Genomic DNA, 22319 nt, shown 5'->3' on the forward strand with positions numbered 1-22319 from the left:
GCCAGTTTAATGGACAAAAAAAAACAGGTGCAGCTCGTTTTTTTTGTGCCATTTTGTTGACAAAAAAAAAAAGATTTTCTTGAAATGTTTTTACAGAACGCCGAGATAAAAGTTAAACGTTGGAAATCTTTAAAGGCTAAATCATGGAAAGCACATTTTAAGGATAAAAAGAGAAAAAGAGAGCTGAACCACTGAAACCAGAAAGTATGCAGAGACTCTGTTCTCTATACTTATCAACACTGTTTCCAGCTGTAAACGTCATCGCTTAGGTTTATGAAATAAACAAATAATTAAATAAATATTTTTAAAAAAATTGAAAAATAATGAAAAATAATAATAAATAATAATGAATAAAATAAAAATAATAAAGAAATAAATCCGCTTGAGGACACGTTAATCAGGTGGTAATCGAAGAGATTTACAACTGAAACCGGTGCCGGAGTAGTTTTTAATCACTGTAGCAACTTTTCAAGAGAAAATAAATTTTCCCTAAAATAATTTACTTTCGGTACGTATTCTAGCATCATTGATTTTTATAATAATTACAAAAAAAGGAATTCATGGACTCAAATGTAGTGATTCTATTGATTCTTTTTTTTTTGAAGGGTATTCAAAATTGCCGTTGCGTGACCCGATGAGCAATTGCTCTGCAGCGCATCAGAATCAGGTGAATACGTGTGTTTCACATGGGTCGCGGCTCATATAATCCTATATTTCCTTTCTCGTGGATGGATAGATGTTCGGAAATTACATTACAATTTTTATTTGAGTAGAAAAACAAATAAAAATCGTTGTAGAAATGATTGATATTTTTCCCTCTATTGGAAAAGGCGTGTCGTGGTCCCGCTCTATTTTTCATGTCCTGACATGGTCAAAAAAGAAATGAAAAATTATACAAACTATTTCTTATTTCTTCCTTCTTCTTTTCTGTTTTTATTTTAAAAATGCGCATTTTTATGATGTTGATTTGTATTAAATTTTTATTTCGATCTTTGAATAATAAGATGGCGTCAAATTAAGCACTGTAGTGTTTTTTTGTGCCATGAAATGATTTTATATTGAAATGTTTTTTTTTCAAAAAAAAGATTGGGTAGAATTCAAATCAACGTCACTAAACTTTGCTTTGAGTCACTCTTTTACTCTGCTGATACAGCTTTCTCCGACTATTCTGTTCTCCTTCTTTTTTGTGTTTATTTCTAAAGAATGCATTTTACTTCATGATGTTGACATTTTCTCGAATTTTTATTTCTATTCTTGAAAAATAACATGTCGTCAACTTGAGTACCGTAATTTTTTCTGTGCGTCGAGCGGGAATAGCAACGCTTATCCGTTGATTTCCATGCATTAATCATGCGTGCACGTTTCCGTCTCGTTCGCCTAACGAACATAGGCATCGCTAAGTTGATCGAAGTAATACGAGAGCAGATTTTAGCACAACGACTATGAAAAGCTTCGAAAAAAAACTTCTTTTATTCCAGAAAAGTCTTCTTCCTTGAGTTATTCCCATATGAACTACACTGGCTTTTTTAATTCATACTTTTTTTCGTAGAATGGAATTTCTACGAAAAATTGATGTTGTGTTGATTAGGTCATATTTATTCGTAAATTTTGTTCGGAAAAAAATAATTATTAGGGGAAAGTTGCTTGCGTAGAAAAGACTATAAACGCTTCTCTACATTCTTACTTCGTTTCTAGAAACATTTCGTTCTACAAATAGAGATTTTAGCACCACATAGATTAAGAATTCCTTCCAGGAAATCTGAACTCTTTCCTGCCGTCCAGAGTTTTTTTTTTCTGCCTCGAAACTTCTCTTTACTTGAAGGCATCACCCCACAAATCTGAGGTGGTACGAATTTCAGGTGGAGTATTCGTGTACGGGATCGTAGATTATGGAGAGGGGAGTGATTCCGTCCATTTCTCCCTAATTGCCGTAAAAAGCAGCCCGGAAGATGCGTCTTCGAGCGTTCCGGCGCGCTATTTTCTACAACGAGTTCGATTAGAGCGCGCTAGCCTTGTGCACGCGCCGCATCATTCGGGCCGTTTTTTTACGGCAATTAGGAAGGAATGGATGGAATCAGCTCCCTCTCCATAATCTACGACCCCGTATAGGAACTCTCTACCTGAAATCCGTACCACCTCAGATTCGTGGGGTAATGCCTTTAATGGAGCTTATGGCAATGCCACACGAATGGATAAGGATCTAAATTTCTTATTAGAGGAGTATTTTTAATTGAAAGGATTTTTATTCGTTTTCCCTTGCATTTCGGCGAAAAAGATTCCCAACACTACTTTCAAAATTTATTAAAAAGTAAAGGGTGAAGTGACGAATAAGGATCTATCCGTTTCGGATACGTCGACTTCAATTCAGAATCGTTAGAAATTTATGATTTATGGAAATATATACAGTGACTTGTAGCGCTGTTAACCGATGCTTCAAGTCGGTATTTTTATCCCGCCAGAAATATCGGCTACCAATTCTTTTTTGGCCTCAGAGAAATGAAAGAGTTCGGTTTACTTCAGGGTGGTTCTGAACCATCGACCGTACAGCCAAATTCTCTTACCAAGTGTGCTATCACCACACTACCACTATCATTTTTTCAATTTTGAAAAATTTAAATGATAATACATCAAATTTCCACTTGCTTTTACTATACCTTCAAGGAAGAAGCCTGCTTATTCGGACCCCCCATTAGTGTTATTATGTCCTAATTGTTCCGATAATTGAAAAACTTTTTGAATCAAATTTTACTAATATTTTATGCGTACATATTCCTTCTTTTGATTTCATCGCTTTGGAAAGAGGACAAATTTTTAGCTGATCCCTAAAGAACCAGGAACAATCATAGTACTAAGGAATTGAAGCGAAAATGCATAAAAATGAGATGATAAAGTCAAAAGAAGCCGTAAAACTTGGACATAAAGTATTCCATATTCATCTTAGATCTTGAACTTTGAATATTCAAAAAAATAAGAAAAAAATGGTATCGAATGGAATTTTAAAATTCAACCAAGATTTAAAATTCAATTTTGTGTTTTATGTAATAAAATAGCTATGAATATTTTAGTGAAGGCCAGGGGCCGCGGCAAAATGAAAAATTGTTCTCCTGTCCTCAACAGTGCCAATGGAGTAGCTGTCGGTCAAGCAACCTTTTCCAATTTGGAGGGAACACTTCAAGAACTTACTGAACCGGCTAGCATCGTCAGCTCCTGAACTCGAGCACGTTCATAGGCCGACATATGCGGTTAACGAGGAGCCACCGACCCAGTCGGATGTTTTAGTCTGTATTCAAAAGATGAAGAATGGAAAATCTGGTGAACACGACGGGGTTAGCGTAGAAATTCTGAAATATCTCTCTCCGTCTGGGATTCGTGAGATGGCAAAGATCAACCGTTCAATATAGATAGACGAAAGGATACCTGATTCGTGGAGACACGCTATTATAATTCCCCTCTACAAGAAGTTATCCGTCACGGACCGTAGGAATTATCAAGGAATCTCTTTGCTGCGCGTTATGTACAAGATATTGGAGCGCATTATCCTGGACCGACTCATTAAACATCGCGAAGAAACAACGCGCGACGAGCAAGCTGGCTTTCGTCCTGGCCGATCTACGAGTGACCAGGTTATCATCGTCAGGAGAGTGATCGAAATCTGGCAACGATATTCGAAGCTAGGGCAATTGGCGTTTCTGGACTTTGAGGCTGCGTTCGACTCTCCTCACCGAGTCCGCCTACTCAACGCGCTCCGCGCCGATGGAGTACCAGGAAAGTTCGTTCGCTTGCTTGATTACATCAATCAGCGAACAACTGCTGCAATTCGAACAGCAGCCGGATGTACACCACCGTTTGAGGTGGTAACTGGAGTAAGGCAGGAACCTTCCTGTTCAGGTTCCCCATCGACGACATTATGCGAAGAACAGTAGATCAGTGTCCTACCGATATCATTCCAGCACCATCACGACATCCCTTGATTTCGAGTACGCTGACGATGTTGCTATATTCGCGGAAAGCAGTACGAAACTTCAACATGTTGTCAACCTTGTATCGAAGCTGGCTGCAGCGTATGGATTACGTCTATTCCCTGATAAATGCAGGCAGATGTGGATCTCTTCGAGACCTCGAACGGGAATCAGGGTGGGCGGACAACCGATAGAACTCGTCGATGAGCTCTGTTACCTGTGCTGTACGCTGAGGAACAACAGAAGGCTACGAGAGAGATGTTCAGCAAAGATGCGCTGAGGCCACTTCTCTATTTAACTCCTTACCGGAATGCCTGTGATCCACCCCCATCACCAACGAAGTCAAGCTGCGAGTCTACCTATCCGCAATTCGCCCCATCATGATGTACGGATCGGAGACATGGGCTCTACCATCAACGGTTATGGAGAGGCTTGACTGCACGGAACGAAAGCTGCTCAGACGACTACTTGGCTACTTTTGGCCTAGGGTGTGCCACAATGAAGATCCTTACGCAGAAATTGATGTGGTATACCGGCAGATGACACGTGGAAGACATCAGCATCTTGCACCGCCATCGAAAGTGGCTAAAGTGCATCGTCTTCGCTTCTTTGGTCATATATTAAGGAGGCCGGTAGATCGCCTTGTTCAACGAGTTCTGAGGAGTTTGTCGGGCTCGAGCTGAAAGAAGCCACTTGGCCGAAGACGGAAGTTCTGGATTGACGTGGTGAAAGAGGACCTGAGGACACTCGGCGTGGATAGGCCTAGACGTAAGGTTTCGCAGAATATGGAATAGCGACGAATGGATTGATTCTGTGCAAGCTCTCGCAGAAGATCGAGAAGGTTGGACAGAGCTGTCTTCAAGGACGGTACACCTCGGCTCAGATGCAGGTAATCGCATCAGGCGATGAAACCAGCCCACCGATTAAATCAAGTAAGTCAAGTGAGGGCGTTAAGGATCCTGGGAAAATCTATTTACATTCCTGAAGAGAGCTTTTCACATTCAAAAAAGTGGAATTGCGTGAAATTTGAATTTATAATTTAAAGAGAAATAATGGGTAGAAAAAAAAGAAATATTTTCGAGATAAAACATTCAAATAAAAAGAATGGCATCATCATAAACCATATAGCTGTTCCCTCATACTCATTCAGTTAAATATCTTCTAAGCAACTAATAACATGGATTATTTCCGTTTCCCATGATGATTCCCATGTCATTAGCCCATTTCCTCAGCTTTATGGATATTTAATGGAGTGCCTTCCTACATATCCGTTTTCGGTCCAACCAACCATCAATGTACAACTTTTGTGCTCCAACGAACATTTCCTTATTTATGTCATGGAATCCATTTTTTTTTCTGAAAATTTTCATGACATCCTGATGAAATGTTTTTTCTAATCTAAAATTCTAATTCTAAAAAGGGTAAGGGCAGTGGTGGGAGCTTGGAAGACTTGTCTGGTAGGATAAAAATACTAATAAAAACAATAAAAATAAAAATAACAATAATAATAACAGATAAAATTCTTGATATATCGACAATCCCTGCAACATATATTTATACATATATGCAGATATATTCGTAAATCTAATAAACCTCTAACTATTCTCGGATTTCAGATGGAACGCGTAGTCGGATCCTAAACGGACGAGTCAGCGCTATGCACTTTGTCCTTTATTTTTTATCCTTCATCCTTTATCCTTTATCCTTTTAAGTTTTAAGAAAAAAATTGTCCGTAGACGTATGGTTGGAATGTGAGGAGGCACGAAAAAATCTTTTCCATCGAAAAAATCTCTCCCTAATAACAAATGCATGTCCTCACTTTTTTCATATGTCCCTGCCATGAGCAGCTGGAGAAAATTGGCAACCGTTGCGCGGTTATGTACGCATCAGAGGTTGTAGTTCGCCCAAAAAGTGCTTGTTTTTCAATAAATCCTCATTTTGCGTGTTTAGAAAAAGTTTGTTATTGAATCCTATTGGCTTAATTAATACTGGGAAACGTATTTCATTTTTTTTTCATCACGTGTGAGGAACCTTTTAAGGGTAAAAGTACTAGGAAAGTCATAAATATATTATAGTTATAAAAATGTTAAATAGTTATATTTATGAAACATGCATATTTCTTCGAGTTTTTCAGCAAGGTTCTTGCTGTAATCTGTTAATAGGGGGTACTTTTTGTCGTAAACAACAAGATGGGAAAGAATCCACGCATTTAATATCTATCATAAAAAAAGGAAAGGCGTTAGGCAGCTGTGAAAAAGGTGAAAGGAGTCTATTCTAGGATAAAAGAAGTTTTCTTCGTCTTAACTTCCCAAAGAACAAAAAAAACTGCAATAAAACCTTGTTATTTACTGGAGGAACTAATACCTCACCAGTGGAAATTACTCACTCTCTCTTTCTTTCTGGATTAGAACGTAGGTGGTAAGCATTCATCTACAATAGATGTTTATTTAAAAATAATCGCATTTTGATTTCTATCCGTCAGTTCAACTCAACAACACTATCGGTCACTTGAAGTGATTGAATTTTCTTTTTTTCGAAGCAATTTCACGAGAACCGACTTTTTTTTTACCAATGTTCCCCTGAACTGCTTTGAGTTCAGAAAGAAGAGGGAAAATTCAGCGCTAGATCAATTATGTACGCCGATTATGTTCTACTTTCAATTTTTTTTATCGCTTGAAATCGATACGATTTTTTTCACAAGTAAAATATTTTCCGTCACATTGTTCCATCGTTCTTGAACATCTGCTGGAGGTGAATACTAAGTTTTGGCTGAGTTACTTGAGTTCCAAACTTATAGCCATTACTATGATTCCTGATTTTTCAAAAAGAAATAAAAAGATAAAGTGCTTAGCGTTAAAGGATAGATTGGCTCCAGGGCGGACTCGAACCTCCGATCATGCACTTACAGCGGAACCTGTTGCCGACTGCGCTACAGCATCCCCTCTTTCTTCCCGGTCAAAAATTCGGCAATTTTGCATCTGTGGAGGCCTGAAAATCCAAAAGGATAAACTACGTTCTTTTTAATCTCACCACCCTACAGGAAAAATTCAAATTCTCTTTGAACAACTTCTATAAGATTTCTGTAAGCTGATCTTTGAAGTCCAATCTTCGCGGAGTCACAGCGAACCTCCCTCTTGCCAGAACTATGAACCTGTGGATTTTTTTCAAGTGACCGTAGCGACCATACCAACCCAGTCGAGAACTTGGCAGCTAGTTTTTTTTATAATCGCTATTCACTTATATTTTCCTCCGCATTTTTGAACTTTTGGCCGTTAACCCAGGCGAGGACAACGGGACTCCAATTCTTGGACGACAACCTCGTCATCTTAACCTTTTAAATGTTGTCCTAGCGAAAGTCAGTGGATCTAGAGAAATCATCTTAGATCCATAGGGCATAGATGTACTCGGTTAATGTTTTAATAAGTTCTCGTTAAGAGCTAATATCAAGGAAAAACTAAAAAATTCGGAAATTAACTCTAAAGATATCGCAGTCGAGCTCATGTCGATCCATCTCTGATATTGCCTGAATTCCTATTAAATTTATTTGTATCCATTAAAATGTGCGGAAACAATTAAATTTAGCGGAAATTCTTCTCCTCTCATTCAAAATCATACAGTACTTTGTGCAAAAAACAACATTATCATAAAAATGTTGCTCTTTGCATAACAACTATCTCTTCCGTTGGGAATTCTCCCACTTAAGAGAATAATTTATTTCTTGCTGAAATTATGTCCGCTTCGAACTCGTGAATATTCAAAAACAGGCTATCCAAATTTAAGTAATTAATTAATTTAATTAAAATTAATTGTCCTTACTGTTCTATGCATGAGCCTAAAGCCTAAAGTTCCGTTGTTCCAAAGAAAAGTAACAAGTTTCTCCTCGAACAATGATCACAAAAATCCAAATAAAAAAACTTGATTCGTGTTTATGTAGATTACAATTTTTATTGTAGTCCTTATTCATATTTACTATATTATTTATATAATATTTACTTTTTTATTTTACTTTTTTTTCTTTTTTTCTTTCTTTTGCTCATTTATGGCTCACTAACTAGCAGGAATTCTACCTTTTTTCTTCTTTTCAAAATCATTTTCAGAGTTCGTCCCTATAATTGGTCTGTGTTCTCTGCTAATTATGGTTGGGCGTTCGTGGATAGCAAAGTTAAAGAGCCTTCCCGGTTGTGGTTCTTAAACACCCCTTCACGAAGGGTCCCCCCTCGCTGACAGACTCGTTCGCTCTCGGTTACGTTGGTCAGTCAGTGTCGCCGAACGACTAATGATAATTGTTAAAGGTTAATGTATTCAATAGTTTGGCGTATGTTGGTATGTAAAACGCGTGTGTTTAGTTACATTACTCAGAAATTAAATAGAGAAGGGCTAGGGAATGCGCGTCATGAAATAACATCGACGCGTGCAAAAAAGTTCACGCGTACCGTAGTCAGTGTTTCCGGTCTATTCTGCAGATTTTCCTTACGGTAGCATCTGTCATTTATTCATTCATTTTTCTGTTTGTAGATCAATTTTGTGAATATAGGGATTTGTCCGTTTGTTGATATTTATTGTTGATTTTGTTAATAATTGGTAAAACTTGGTTTAACTATCCAAGTTTGAGGTAGTGTCAGAAAGTACCGCGTGGCCTGACATCGTCCGTTCGCGTGTCAGAGGAGCGAGCAAGAATAACCTCAAGACATTACTTCACCCAGACCGTGGTTACTGTTATTCTATTGTAGCGTTCTGGATTTGGAGGAAAGATCTCGTGTAAGGATTTCTCCCTTCCCGTAACCGGGAGTTTCTTATTTAAGTAGCCGGAAACCAACCCAACAGGCAACGTTATGCGCAATTTCACCTAAATTTTATCCAGAAAAATCGGTCTAAAAAGAAAAAAAGTGTTTTTCTGAGTAAAATTTGTTGGAACTCTATTGAGCTCTGTCCGCTTTTGTTTTCGTTCTATGGCACAACTATGGGTGATTTCAAATAAATAAATAAATAAATAAATGGATTAAGAAAATAGACAAATAAATAAATAAATAAATAAGGAAATTACCTAGCAATGGGTCGATGTCTAAAGGTGTCGAAACTCCAAAGATCTCTTGTGATTTCCCTTCATCGTATTTTTTCTTCGTAAGAGACGATAATCTAGTATAATTATGGAGAAGGAATAATAACTCTTAGCGATCCACCAGGAACGTTAACGAATTCAGTAATTGTTTTCATTTCTCTCCTTCCTATACACCTCATTTCGTATTCAGTCACATAGCAGATCATAGACGATCATTCACAACAACCGTTCAAAGTTCTAATTATTTTATGTATGTTAAAAATTTCCTGTTCTATTGAGATGAAACAAAACCTTTAGTTTTGTTCATCTCATTAGAACAGGAAATAAGTTTTGTGAAAATTTATCCCATGAGATTTGAAATAGCAGCACAATCGCGTTGTTTACATTCACATACTTATTTGTTACAGTAGGAATGGCATGTGATTTGAAGGTGGATGAAAAATTACGTCAAATCAGTGGGGAATGAAATTTCCCAGTGTTTTTCTTTATCAACATGGTGTAGGGAAAATTGTGAGGAAAATTGAAAAAAAGACGTGAGAAATATGTGCGTAATTTTTCATTAAATCCTTATAACCTTGTAAGTTTAGTCCAGTAACTGTGTGCAACATTTTGTTGATTATTTCTTTGCATCTCTCGTTTCTCTTATTTCTATAGAAATTTCTAGAAAATAGGCAACACTAACATTTCCTTCCTTTCTTTTTGTTTTCTTTCAAGCACTTTTCTCATTTTCAGAAGTTTCCGTTCGAGGCCTACATTCGCTCATGTTTTTCACTATTTTCTAACTTTAGCGTGCTGATTTTTTCTTAGGATTTCCACCAGAAGTGAGCGTAAAATAATTATTGGAAACGTATTTGAAAAAAAAAAGCTAGCAACTATTTTTAAAATAGCATGTACCCCTACGTATCCGATCGTGATCATCCCTCGTTCCCCTTAATGAGGAGGCGTGATGAATCACGATGTCGGGAAAAAAGGTCAGCGTCGACCACATCGGAAGCATATCCATATTTTTCTCCTAAATAACCACGTCTAAAACCTCTAAAAATAACATTAAATAGCATATAGCGAGTTATTTAACGAGAATCCCATATTTTCGCAATTAAATTGGAATCTTCCAGGATTTATTGTATATGTGAAAAAAGCAGGGACCGTCTATTCATTATATTTTCCAGAGCTTAGCTCTAGAAATTAGTAATTCGGATGTGTAGGCGAGCGAGAATCTTTCAGAAATCATTCAGGGGCGCGGCCGTCTTCTCATCGACTCCTCACCTCTTCGTGACGCTCATTATCTCAGATTGAGCCGGCAACAGGTTTTCCCTAAGTCAGAGATCATTTGTCCGCGTTTCTTTTTTTGATGACTGGTTCATTTGTTGACTTCTTTGATTTCTGATTTTTGCTACTGCTCTCTCTTCTATTCGCGTTTTTGTTCCAGCAAAATTCTGTGTTTTATTTATTTCCTTACGTCACATTTTATGTTCCCCTCGTTTTTCCTTAACATCGCAGTTTCTCCTGGATTTCTGCGCCTACTCACATAGAAAAAAGCGCAGAAAATCTCATTCCGGGAAAGGATTGCCCATGCTTCGATAAGTCCTTGAGACTAGTCGCTCACTTTTCAAAAATCCTGATTTATATTTGTTTGTACTATTATTATTCACTACTACTTGTACGGCTTATACAGCCATCCGTGAGTATAATTTTCCTGGAGTGAATCACCAAGAAATCGGGTGTGTGTCACTTTTATATGGTTAGCCGGGAATTTTTCATACCTAAAGCTCATATTATAGTCATCGTAGTTTTTCCAGGGTCTCTTGAGAAATAAATTGACAACTATCAAAATATGCTTGTGATAAATAACACATGGATTACATGTAAATTTCTGTTCTCTTCAATTTCACAACCAGTCGATTAAACGGGGAAAAAAAAGAAAAAAAAAAGAATCCTAGATTGACTCAAGCGCCCGCAACGCGTTCGCCTCGGTTGTTTGTTTCTTTGTTTAACACGTCCTTCTGATCTGATCAAAAATATCGCTCGAAAGAAGGGTCATCTCTGAAAGCTTGTATAAATCTGAACAGTCAAGTTTTCGGATCAGTTTAGAGCAAACAGTGAAATTTATTTATTTATTTATTTATTTATTTATTTATTGAAAATACGGTGTCTAGGAGGGAGGAGAGCTGATGTAATGTAATATTAGGCTGACTATAATATAGCTGATGTAATAATATTAGACTGACCACTATTTTCTGTTACAGTTTAGAAATTTCGCTCTATGAATTTATTTAATTCACCTTTTTGCTTAATGCTATAAATTACTAACCTACCCTAAGGTACTCCATCCATCTATCTACCTAATGCTTCCCCTTGGTGACTGTTTCGGGCGGTACTATTCCTCTACCTCGTACCTAAGTGCGATTAGGAGTCTGAGTGCATACCATCACGCACATACCACGCCTCGATCGGAGCTCAAGGGGATCACGTTCTGTTTCTGGTGCGATGTCAAGGAAGTTACACCTTGAGAGCTTCTACCGCATGTGGTTCCAGCATCGACGCTGAAAAGTACTGGGAGCAGCTGGACCGTATGGCTGCAGAGCTTTGACGGATACAGACGAAAGCATGGATGCAATAGTCGGACCCCTTTCACCTTATGGACGGTTGGCGAAAGGACCCCCTTCACTTGACCTGCACCCAATGAGCTAAACTCCTTCACCCAAGTAGGGTCCGACTCCTCCTCATCGCACTTATGGAGAAAAGCTTTCTTCTTTCACGTATCGCCAGATGAAGCAGCGCAGTCTCGTGCTGAACCATCCTTCGCCATACGTCCGCCTGCCATACATTACCCGGATATTCCTCCGACCGACTATCACTTGTACTCTCTGGCTCATCACCTGGAAGAACGCTAGTTTGTTGATGAGGATGAGCTCAAAACGGACCTTCAGGCATTATTTGATCCCAAGTCCTTGGACTTCTATAGGACATTTTACAAGAAAAGAATTTATAAATTGCTTGGATTTTGGGAACTCTTCTTCGATACTGATGGAGGATACGGTAGTGATTAAAAAATAATTGTGGAATAGACAGTTTTCTAATGAAATATCGAGTGAAATATCGAGTAGAGTGTAACAGAAATTGGTTAGTAAGAAATTAGTTAATTTAGATTTTTACGGGAAGAGTATAATATAAGATTATTTTTGTTTATTTATTTTTCAAATTTTCACTTTTTTTTCTCATATTTTTATGCATAGCTGCGCATATATGATCACTCAGAATTCTTCTTGATATATTCAAATTAGTTATAGCACCGTCACATTTTAAGTTTCAAGCTTTTAAATTTAAAAAAAAACTTTTTTATCTTTCAACTTCTTTTTTATTTCACCTCAACTGTAAGATGGGACCATGTGAAATTTCCCCGAGAAAATTTTCTTTCTCGGGATTTCGCAATCGGTAGGATTTTTTTCGCTGTTTTCTCTTTTGAACCATTCATTTATAGCCTAGTTAAGCTTATTTAGCAATTTAAAATGGATTTACAAGCAATTAATTGAATGCTTATGTGCTGCGCCTCGATAAGCCACTACGGTAGATTTTACGGATGGAAGATCTCATCTAAAAAAGGATTCGTAGAAACGTTTCTGGAAGGAAAAATCTGACTTTTTTCGATTATTATTTTTGCCATGTTTTCTGCGTAGTTTCATGTCATTCCTACTTCCCTGGACTTATTACGGATTCGAATCACGCTGTGCGTAGTGTCTAAAAGTGCGCGAGTACTTATGTTTATGTGGACGGCCGCGACACGACGCGTAATTATTCATATTAGTCCTCAGAGCGGTAGTTCGTACAAAAAAAATACTACCATATATAATAGAGATGAAGATGTCAAGTAGTACACGAAGAAAAATCACTGCTGAAGCAAAGAAAATTCTTTTCCTGGTTTCTGGAATCGTACTTTTTTTTTTAAAGTGTGTGAACCTTCTAGTAAAGCTACTCAATATTGTCATTTAGACATTTTTCTTGTAAAATCAAAAGAAACCCCTTCCTGCTTGGATAATGAGAGATATGATAGAGGCAATCAGCACTTTTACCATGTGCTAATTGCTCCTTAACGAGCAGCTGGCTCAAAATGTGCAAAATGTAAAGATGAATGGATAAAATCTACGCATTTGCAGTGGAATTTTCATGTAAAGAGAGAAATAAGGAGGGAGAGCACACCTTGAGCTACACTTAAGTCACTAAATAAACTTTAAATGTCTTTTTTTTCAAATAGCCGGCAGCAGAGTTTGGAAAGATTGGCGGAGTTCAATTTTGAAGAGAAATTGTCACGAATATTTGCGTTTAGCACATTTCGTAGACGTATAGTCGACGCGTCGGATGTCTTCAACCGAATCCGGACCCGGAGGTGAATTTGATTCAATCAGGGAAGAAGGGAGAGGTGGTAGTGCGAGGGATAAGCCGATACGTTGCGATTGACGGACGCGTCACGGTCGCGTTGGAAAGATCAGGCATCGACTTTGTGCACACGACTCGATCAAGAGACTAGAACCGACCACACGGGTTACGTTTCCGCGTATCTTGGTCGTCTGCACCGGATCCTCCCTCCATTCTGCCGTGGAAAATTAACGGATCCGTTTCAGGGTTTTTTTCTGAGGAAAAAAAGAAGAAAAACCCTCGGAAAGGAAAAGAAAGGTGCTTATTCTGTTTTCATTTCAATTCAGATTTCTTCGTTCAATTCAATTTTGTCACGTTATCGGAGAAATATTGACGAGAAGATTTCTATTCGAGAAATCTCACTCTTCTTTTCTGTAAAAATTCCTTTTAGCTTTTTTCCCCCTGAAAGCTTAGTGGATCCGCTGAATGCTATCAACCAAAAAGTGAAATTTTCATGTGCTTATTCCTCTCTCATTCCATACATTCTCATAGGATGAGAGGAGAAGTATTCATTTGTTTGTGTTTCTGTTTAGAAAATGTGTTTTTTTTGGGAAAATTACTTTTAGTTCCATATTGAGTCTCGGTCCTAAGTCTTACCCCTTGGTTCAGTTTTTTCTCCTCATTTCTTCAGTCTAATCGCCTCAGTACACTTCAGATACAGGTTGAAAACTGACGTTTCTGGATCACTGCGTCTGAAGAGGAAAAAAAATGCACAAATAGATGTATACATAAAAGTATAAAAGTGAAAATACAAATGCTTTGTATTTTCACTTTTATACTTTTGAAAATACTAGTATTTACAAATATTTGTATTCTTGCAAAAGTTTGTCGTGCACGCTAATGAAAATCCTGCGGATTTTCACGTGTTCTGACTATATGTGAACCTTAAAAACTTATTTTAAAATAGCTTTAAAAATTTAACCTTATAAAAATCAAGGAAATATATCAATTCAGTGCTGCTTGAATGATCACTCAAATATTTGCAATACAAACAAATGCAGTAAACTCATAACTCCTATCGGTATAGTCAGATTGCCATTTACAAACAAAATTTGACAAAATACAAAGGATTACGAATATTTATTTATATGCTATATTCAAATGTTCGTATGTTAGACATTATGTTGGGTGGGTGCGTAGTCATTGCGCGTTTTTTTTTGACCCCTTTTTTCTTCTTTAAAAATTGACGATTCATTTGATTTTTTTTGTACAACAATGATCTGCTCTTTTCATTACGTGAAAATTTTATGGGAAATCATATCCACATTTGTCATATTTTGTTTTTATTTTTTATTTTATTTTTGTTATTTTTTGGTTTTATTTTTATTTTATTTTCATTTTTTAAAATTTTATTTAGCATTTCGAGAAAATTTGGCATCCAGTGCAGTCGTTTCGTGTTTCAAAGAATTTTTTCGACGAAGAAACAGTCAGCAGCAAAATCTAAGTTGAAAGATGATTCAAGAAGTTCAAATCGGTCGATACAATTCCTCGCAGCGGAAGAACGGAGAGGTCAATCGTAGGATTTCAACAGCCGGGCACTTTCGGCCTAAGATCTCAACGTGAATCTTCGACCGTAGCTCGTCATCCCAAAAAGTTTGGGAAAGTATGGAAATTGACTGTAAAGGGTCCCCTACGAATTCTCTGGCAACAAAAATCCAAATGTGTTCGAATTTTCAGCAATTTCCGGCAGTTGAATTAGCAAACACCGTTCCCGAAGAATCTCGTCACTGGGGTGAATCGTGTAATCCTCGTGAAAAAAAAACGACAAAAGTAAGAACGCTTGCGTTCTGCCGGAAGTTCCACTCAAAGCGTTAGCGAAAGAGGCTCACTGTAAAAAGGCAGTCGGGTGTGTGGGAGCGGAATTTTTTTTTATGATATTATTATTAATTAATTTTTAATTTTCTAAAAATTTCTAAATGATATGACTATTAGTTCACTGAGGTTGCGAAATGATGTTCTAATCATTCTCAAAGTGCCAGAGCATAATATAGTGAATGTGAAAATGATTATCGATTGCATTTTTATTAGTTGAAAATAGAAGATTATTTTTCATATAAAAAATTCAAAAAAAGAACGCCAATTTTTAAGGAAGAAAAAAGCGGCGAAATACTTATGCTAAATTAATTAATTGAATAGAAATAATATTTAAAAAAGATAAAATAATAAAAATTAATTGAATAACAATAAAAGTCTGAAAATGCCTACTGTTTATTAATCTGCATGGGATGCGCCCACTCCCTCGATCCCAGTTGGGAATCATTTGAGGTTTATGAACGTTTGTGAGGCTTTACAATGACTTGTGGAGGTTACTCGATCGATCAAGTCAATATTTTTATCCTTCTAGACAATTCTCGGATCGTTTTGGTGATCGCGAAGAGATGAAAAGTTTGGTTGGCAGTGGGGCGGTTTCGAACTATCGATAGTGCAGTGCAGCAAGCCGACTTCTTACCGATTGCGCTACACTAGCTCGTAGTGGACATATTCTGGTTCGCCCAAATCCATAACAGTTGGCATAGTTGCGCCTATGATGGTTAATTCTGGTTTTTGCTATTTTTTTCCCAATATTGGATGCATTTGAAGGATGAAGTGTTCCTTCTTCTCTAATTCATATGGAATTGAATGCATGAGCGATTTCAGGCTTTTTTTTTAAACTCATTTGTCATTCTTTTGTAGCGCTTCATTACGGGACTTACGGGCGTTTACAGTCTCACTGAGGTATCCTCCATAGTTTATTCGAGTCATATGATGAGCAATACGGAAACGGTAAGTTTACATTGTACTCTTTTCCCCTTATACAAAGATTACTAAAATAATAAAGATTAATTAATTATAATTAAGATTAATTATGAAGATGAGGGACTAATTTCTTTCAAATATAATTATTATTATTTGAATTTAATTTAAATTTATCTTCAAAGTGATCCGAGTGAGTGACTATTTCAAATTAGACTATTGACTAATGAAAAGTCACAGCACACAGTGGGAAAGTTCTTTTTTTGTCGAGTTTTTTTCCTGAATGTGTGATAGATTCCCACAATTCAAATCAGCAATGCTCGATCAGCCAAAATAGAATCAACTTGGTAATTTTTCGAGTATTCAGCGATCATAGCGAGTTGAAAATCGACGGAAAACCATAAAAGGTTTTTTTTCCGTAGGACAACATAAGCAAAGATTTTCTCCGAGGTTGAAAATCCCTTAAAATAGAAATAAATGACAATAAATGATAATAAATAATTAAAATAATTCATTAACTAATGTGGCCACGCGAAGTTATGCGAAGAAGGACTGCGGCGAACATACAGCATGGAAGGAATACACGGAACCAGTTCTCCACCACACCACCACTCACAGAAGTTTCTTATTTTTATCTTTTTTTACCTTTTGGATACGGTAACAGCTTTTGACTGTAGATATCTCTTGCAGAGTTCTTTCAGTTGACAAGATTTCCTTATTATTATTATTTCTTTTTGTATATTTATATATAATTTTCTTTATTATTATTCCTTTATTAATTTTTATGTAACATTTCTTTTTCTTTTATTTAGTCCGAATATTCACCTGTCCACCTTCCCTTTTATCCTGGAATAACTCTTTCTAAATCCCTCATTTTGCTTTTTTTCCTATATTTCATTTTCTTCTAAACATTTCTCGTTCACATTCAATATAGAATAAACAATGCGTCGCTGCTTGTTGGTTTTCAGTTACAGCAGAGCTGTTCTAGCCAATTTCTCATGTGTATATAATTACGGAACGTTTTCCTTTCCGCGTTTATACGGAACTTGAGGGTTTTCTACTGTTTCCCTTCCAATGAAATTTCTGGTTATTTTTTTTGAGAATAAAGCAATTACCACTTCTCAATTTATTTTTGCCATTTTAATATATATGAAGTTTATGAAAGGGATTGTAACGACGATGTAATAAAAAGGAACAGTAGTATATGTTAGATAAGAAAAAGGTAACATTTTGCCCTTTCCGGAAGAGTAATCTCAAGCTAGCTTTTGATAGCTAGCTTTTTTCCGGCAGAATTAATACCGGGTTTCATAATGATATGTGAGAGTGTAGTGTAGCGGTTAGAGGTCCCACTTCCTGCACGATCGATCGGAGGTTCGAATCCGCCCTGGTGCTCACCAAGACTTTCATCCCTCCGGAGTCCGGATAAATTGGTACCAGACTTGTCTGGGAGGAGAAAAACACTGACTTGACACATCGGCTAGCCCCCGGAAGCCATTGCTTGGGCCAGTTACACGTTCGTTAACCTCAAACGATCCGGAATTGAACTGAACGTGGGGGCGCATCCCAAGCGGATTGATTAATGCCAGAAACTTTATCCACTTTCACAATGATAGGGATAATATAACCGGAATTTGTATAGGGCCTTACTAACTTATCGTTTTAGTTGCGCTTCTTTTTTTTCTATAAAATAAAAATAAAATAAGGTAACTAAAGGAGTACATATGTAATTCCTATTCATGTGCCTTTCTTTGCTATTCTTTGTTATTCTATTTTTCAGACCAGTTTTAGCTATTCCTGGTCATTAACCTCGGCTGAGATCCATAGAAGTTCCCTTTCGAACCTCGTGGCATCGAACATCGAAGTAATTGTATTGGTTTTTTTTAAAGTATTTTAAACTTTTTTTTTTTTGAAGCTAAAAGTTTCAAGAACTTGCGAGCTTTCTATGAATAGCTTTTCTGGACAAGTTGTCCTGTATGGATCACAGAATAATTGAGAGTGCACGGCGTTGATTAATCCCTTCGGGGATGCTGCTCCACGTTCGACTTCAATTCAAAATTGCTTGAGGTTCGCGAATGCGTACGCAGTCTTAAAATAACTTGAGGGGCCTCGTGGATGTGTCAAGTCAGTGTTTTTTTTTTCCTTTCCAGACACTAAGGGTTTATCGACCACGGAGGAATCAAATGGTTGGTTGACACTAGGGCGGTTTTGAATCATCGATCGCATAGTCACACAGGCGAACCGCTTACTGACTGCGCTACCACGCGACGCAAGTATAGCAGTATTAGATACGAGAAATTTCCCGATTTTCCGAATCCGAGTGAAATATACATAATTTCTTGGTGATCTACTTCTGAAAAATTCTATTCATCGGGTGAATAGCAGCAAATTAATAGTAGCGGAAAAAATCCGATGAAACAAGTTTTCTGAATGGTATTGAACCTAATAAGTACCGTTAGGAAAAATTGTGATATAACATTAAAATGAAATAAATTCTCAGAAAGACACATGTTGAAATGTACATGTAACTACCTCGGGTAACTACCTCATCATCCTCAGATTAGCTAATTTCTATCGCTAAAAATACGCTCTCTTTAGGCGAGGGCGGCCCTTCGGAAATTCCTGGAAATGGTGGCGTGGCCGCGGCGTTCACGTTCACCTCGCACATTGAAGCACACGCGTTGCCGCATAGGTGTGGTAATTGCTGCGTACGTCCCCGGTTGTTAAGAAAATCACTGCGTTCGCAGCGACGATGATTTTTCAAGAAGATGTGCCTGATTCAAAGAACAACCTTTCATTTATACTCTTTTTTTTTCTTGCTGCAGGAGATTCATCCATTTTTCATCGACATCTTCATTAACATCCCATTCTTGAATGATTTCGCTTTTATGTTAGCGAGAAACTGAGCTGACTGCCTTTTTCCGAGGAGGAAAGTCGTCTGAAAAAAAAAATTCTCCTCCTTTCATAGCATAAATAGGTGATTATCTACCGGCGCTAGGTCTCTCAGTAAGTCAGTAAGACGATCAGGCTTAAATTAGTGGAATAAATGATTCCATCAAGGCCACTATATTTTTTCAGAGATTTTCAAAAGTGGATGTTGTTTTTTTTCTGCTAATTTCTGCGAATTTATGCTATCTCCTCTTCCATTCGAACTGTTTTTCCTGGCAGCACCTGGTCGGAATAACCGTTATTTAATTTTTCTTTATTTTGTTTTTGTACTAACACGTGCTATCCGCCAGTTTCCTGATGTCCCTAAACTTTATCCTTGTAGCCTGAGGGGACCATTCCTTCTTCTATTATTTTCTCCCACTTCTTTCTTCTATTATTTTCTCCCACTTCTTTTATTCTATTTTTCACATATTTCTAGTAGATTTTCGTAGTTGATGAGCTTTGAGACTGGGAACATGGAAAATTCGCATCGCATCGCTTTTTTTCCATAATTGTGTTTGCTTGACGCTATTGTAAACAACGCTATTTCCATCTCTAAAAAATTTTTTTTTCAGAAATGTGTCGGATCGAACCTGTTCAAGAAACTGATCTTCCAAAAAAATCTTCCATGAATTTTGTGAGGTTAACTTTTTCAGTTTATGCAAGACCATAATAGATAGGGATTAACGATGTCACCTAATTTTTTGAAATGTTCCGTTTAATATCTTTAATAATATTAATTATAATAAGAAATAAATAATAAAAAAAATAATTGATATTAATGAATTAATTGTAATAATAGTAATACATAATTATATAAAATGAATAATATTAATAACTTAATTTAATTTAAAAACTTTATGAATAGTAGCACATAAATGTCTTTCAGCCAGCGCGTTTAAGCACTGATGGCCGAACTAAAAAAGTTTGTTGTGCTGGGAGGTCACCTTGGAGAGGGTGAGTAGCGCAGTTGGTAGGTGGTCCGATTTTCACTGCACCGTCGATGGTTCGAAACCGCTTTGGTGTCAACCAATCTTTTCGGGGGGTTCTTCCGGGGTTGATAAGTTGGTTGCGGACATGCCTGGGAGGATAAAAACACTGAATTGGTACATTGCTTAACCCCCAGCGAGTCATTGTTAGCCCTCACACGTATCCGTAAACCTTAAACGCTTCTGAATTGAAGTCGAACGTGATGGCGGATCCCAAAGCGGAATGATTAGCAAAAAAAAAACATTTTAATCACTTTAAGGTCATAACAGTTAACCAGTGCGAATTTTAACGTGTTTTAAGAGTTTCATCGACGTAAACGTTTACAAATCACTCTCAGAGCAGTCTTCTTCTTCTTCTTCCTAGCGTTTGTCCCGGGTTGTTGCAGGGTCCGCTTTTCCGCTTCTTGTCTTCCATTTGGTTCTATCCATTCCGTACAACCGTACACAAACGTGCATCTATCATCTTTAGCTTCACACGGTCTAACCAGCTAATCTTTGGCCTCCCACGCGGAACGTACAGTGTCGTTGGATACTTTCTCTTTTAGCGTTACACCTATCGTCCACCTCAACATCCGCATCTCCACAGCGTGCAGCACTCTTTCCAAGGCTTTCGTCGTCCACCAGCACTCGCATCCGTAAAGGGCAATAGGACGCACAACCGTCCTGTAGATCTTCGACTTCAGTCGAACAGGGACTTTCTTGTCGCACAGTACCCCTGTTGCCATTTTCCATTTCATTCATGCCGCATTAACACGTGCTCGACCTTCTTGGTCAATGTCGCCTGTGGAAGTCACTTTGGATCCAAGGTACTTGAAACAGTTCACCTTGTTTAATTCGGTGCCATCGACACGGATTGAACCATCCTCTTTCCTTGGTCCGCACTCCATGTACTCACTTTTGATGTGTTGAAGCGCAATCCATATTGCTGCAGCTGATCCTTCCAAGACTGTAGTTGTTTAAGAAGATCATCTCGAGACTCCGACGCGAGCATGACATCGTCGGCAAAGAGTAGAGTCCACGGATGCTGCTTCGGGATTTCCTTCGTTATCGTGTCCATGCACAGTGTGAACAGCAGAGGTGAGAGGGATTAACCCCTAGTTGTACAGGGAATGGCCTGCTTGTTCCAGCAGCACACCGTACAACGCTGGTAGGCTTCGCATAAAGCAGCTTCGTCCTCCGCACATATTCTTCTGGTACTCTATGCGGCCTCATGGACATCCATAACAGCTCATATGGGACACGGTCGGAAGCTTTCTCGAGATCGAGAAAAGCAAGATGCACACTGCGGTTCTTCTCTCGATGTTTCTCCAGGAGGATTCGGACAGCATGGATAGCATCCATAGTGCTGCAGTCCTTCACAAAACCGCACTGGTTGATTGAAACGCTAACAATTTTCCTCAGACGAGCTTCCAGGACACGCTCAAAAACCTTCATCGTATGGCAGAGCAGTCGTCTGTACGAGGTGCAGTCAGCAATGTCTCCTTTCCCTTTCCAGACAGGCACGGTCACGGAAGTTCGCCAAACGTCTGGAGTCCGTCCTTCTGCAACGATCTTGTTAAATAGAGTTGCGAGCCACACGGACCCTCGATCTCCTAGCAGCTTCCAGACATCATCAGGACCGGTTGCCTTGTTAGACTTCATTTTTGCGAGGGCAGCACTGACTTCGACGGCAGTAATTGGTAGAACAGGACCCTCGACGCTGGGAACGGTTGGGATGGGAGGATGACAGAACTCTTCGTTACACAAGTGATTGTAGTACTCTCGCCACCTCTCCAGGATCTGACCAGAGCGGTGCAGAACGGCTCCATCAGCTCCCTTAAAGATCTTGATGTGCTCCATATCCAACGTTGAGCGGTGACGTGCTCTGACTAAACGATACACTGCCCGCTCGCCTTCTCTGGTATCAAGCATGTCGTACACAGCCTTGTAGCGGTCCGACTTCGCCTTGGAGACTGCCTTCTTAGCCTCCCTCTTTGCCGCTAGGTAAGCGTCCCGATCTTCAGTCTGACGCGTCCTCCACCAGAGCTTGTACTTGGACTTCTTCTCACGAATTGCCGCCTGAACTTCCTCGTTCCAAAACCACGTAGCTTTTTGTACCTTTGGCTTACCTAGAGTCGTCTTTCCCAGAGTGTTTTCCGCGGTCAAGCGTATAACGCTGGAAGTAGACGACCACATTTCCTCCACACTACGAGTAGGGTGGGGAAGTGTAGATGGAGCCACGGACGCGAAAAATCTTTCAAT

At 38.3% G+C, this 22319-nt stretch overlaps 3 protein-coding genes across 6 annotated transcripts; 2 read left to right on the top strand and 1 right to left on the bottom strand.

Annotated features, from left to right (window-relative positions):
- Window positions 1–3512: 3512 nt before the first annotated feature.
- RB195_020481 (uncharacterized protein) lies at window positions 3513–4239 on the top strand (the record flags this gene model as incomplete). 2 transcript variants are annotated; one of them, XM_064188794.1, is made up of 2 exons in its annotated part: window positions 3513–3854; window positions 3889–4239. In XM_064188794.1, the coding sequence occupies 2 exons, from the start codon at window positions 3513–3515 to the stop codon at window positions 4237–4239; spliced, it is 693 nt and encodes a 230-aa protein (XP_064044674.1). The 2 variants fall into 2 exon arrangements, with proteins under 2 accessions (XP_064044674.1, XP_064044675.1); XM_064188793.1 differs by having other exon boundaries at window positions 3513–3923.
- A 100-nt stretch (window positions 4240–4339) lies between these two features.
- RB195_020482 (uncharacterized protein) lies at window positions 4340–4642 on the top strand (the record flags this gene model as incomplete). Its single annotated transcript, XM_064188795.1, has 1 exon — window positions 4340–4642. The coding sequence occupies one exon, from the start codon at window positions 4340–4342 to the stop codon at window positions 4640–4642; it is 303 nt and encodes a 100-aa protein (XP_064044676.1).
- Window positions 4643–20383: 15741 nt separating this feature from the next.
- Window positions 20384–22253, bottom strand: RB195_020483 (uncharacterized protein; the record flags this gene model as incomplete). 3 transcript variants are annotated; one of them, XM_064188797.1, is made up of 4 exons in its annotated part: window positions 20384–20558; window positions 20632–20741; window positions 20974–21117; window positions 21171–22253. In XM_064188797.1, the coding sequence occupies 4 exons, from the start codon at window positions 22251–22253 to the stop codon at window positions 20384–20386; spliced, it is 1512 nt and encodes a 503-aa protein (XP_064044677.1). The 3 variants fall into 3 exon arrangements, with proteins under 3 accessions (XP_064044677.1, XP_064044678.1, XP_013292373.2); XM_064188796.1 differs by lacking the exon at window positions 21171–22253 and having other exon boundaries at window positions 20384–20541; window positions 20597–20741; window positions 20974–21069; XM_013436919.2 differs by lacking the exons at window positions 20384–20558; window positions 20632–20741; window positions 20974–21117 and having other exon boundaries at window positions 21123–22253.
- Window positions 22254–22319: the final 66 nt, after the last annotated feature.

The sequence above is a fragment of the Necator americanus genome, chromosome II (genome assembly GCF_031761385.1).
Source record: "Necator americanus strain Aroian chromosome II, whole genome shotgun sequence".
Taxonomy (NCBI): Eukaryota; Metazoa; Nematoda; class Chromadorea; order Rhabditida; family Ancylostomatidae; genus Necator; species Necator americanus.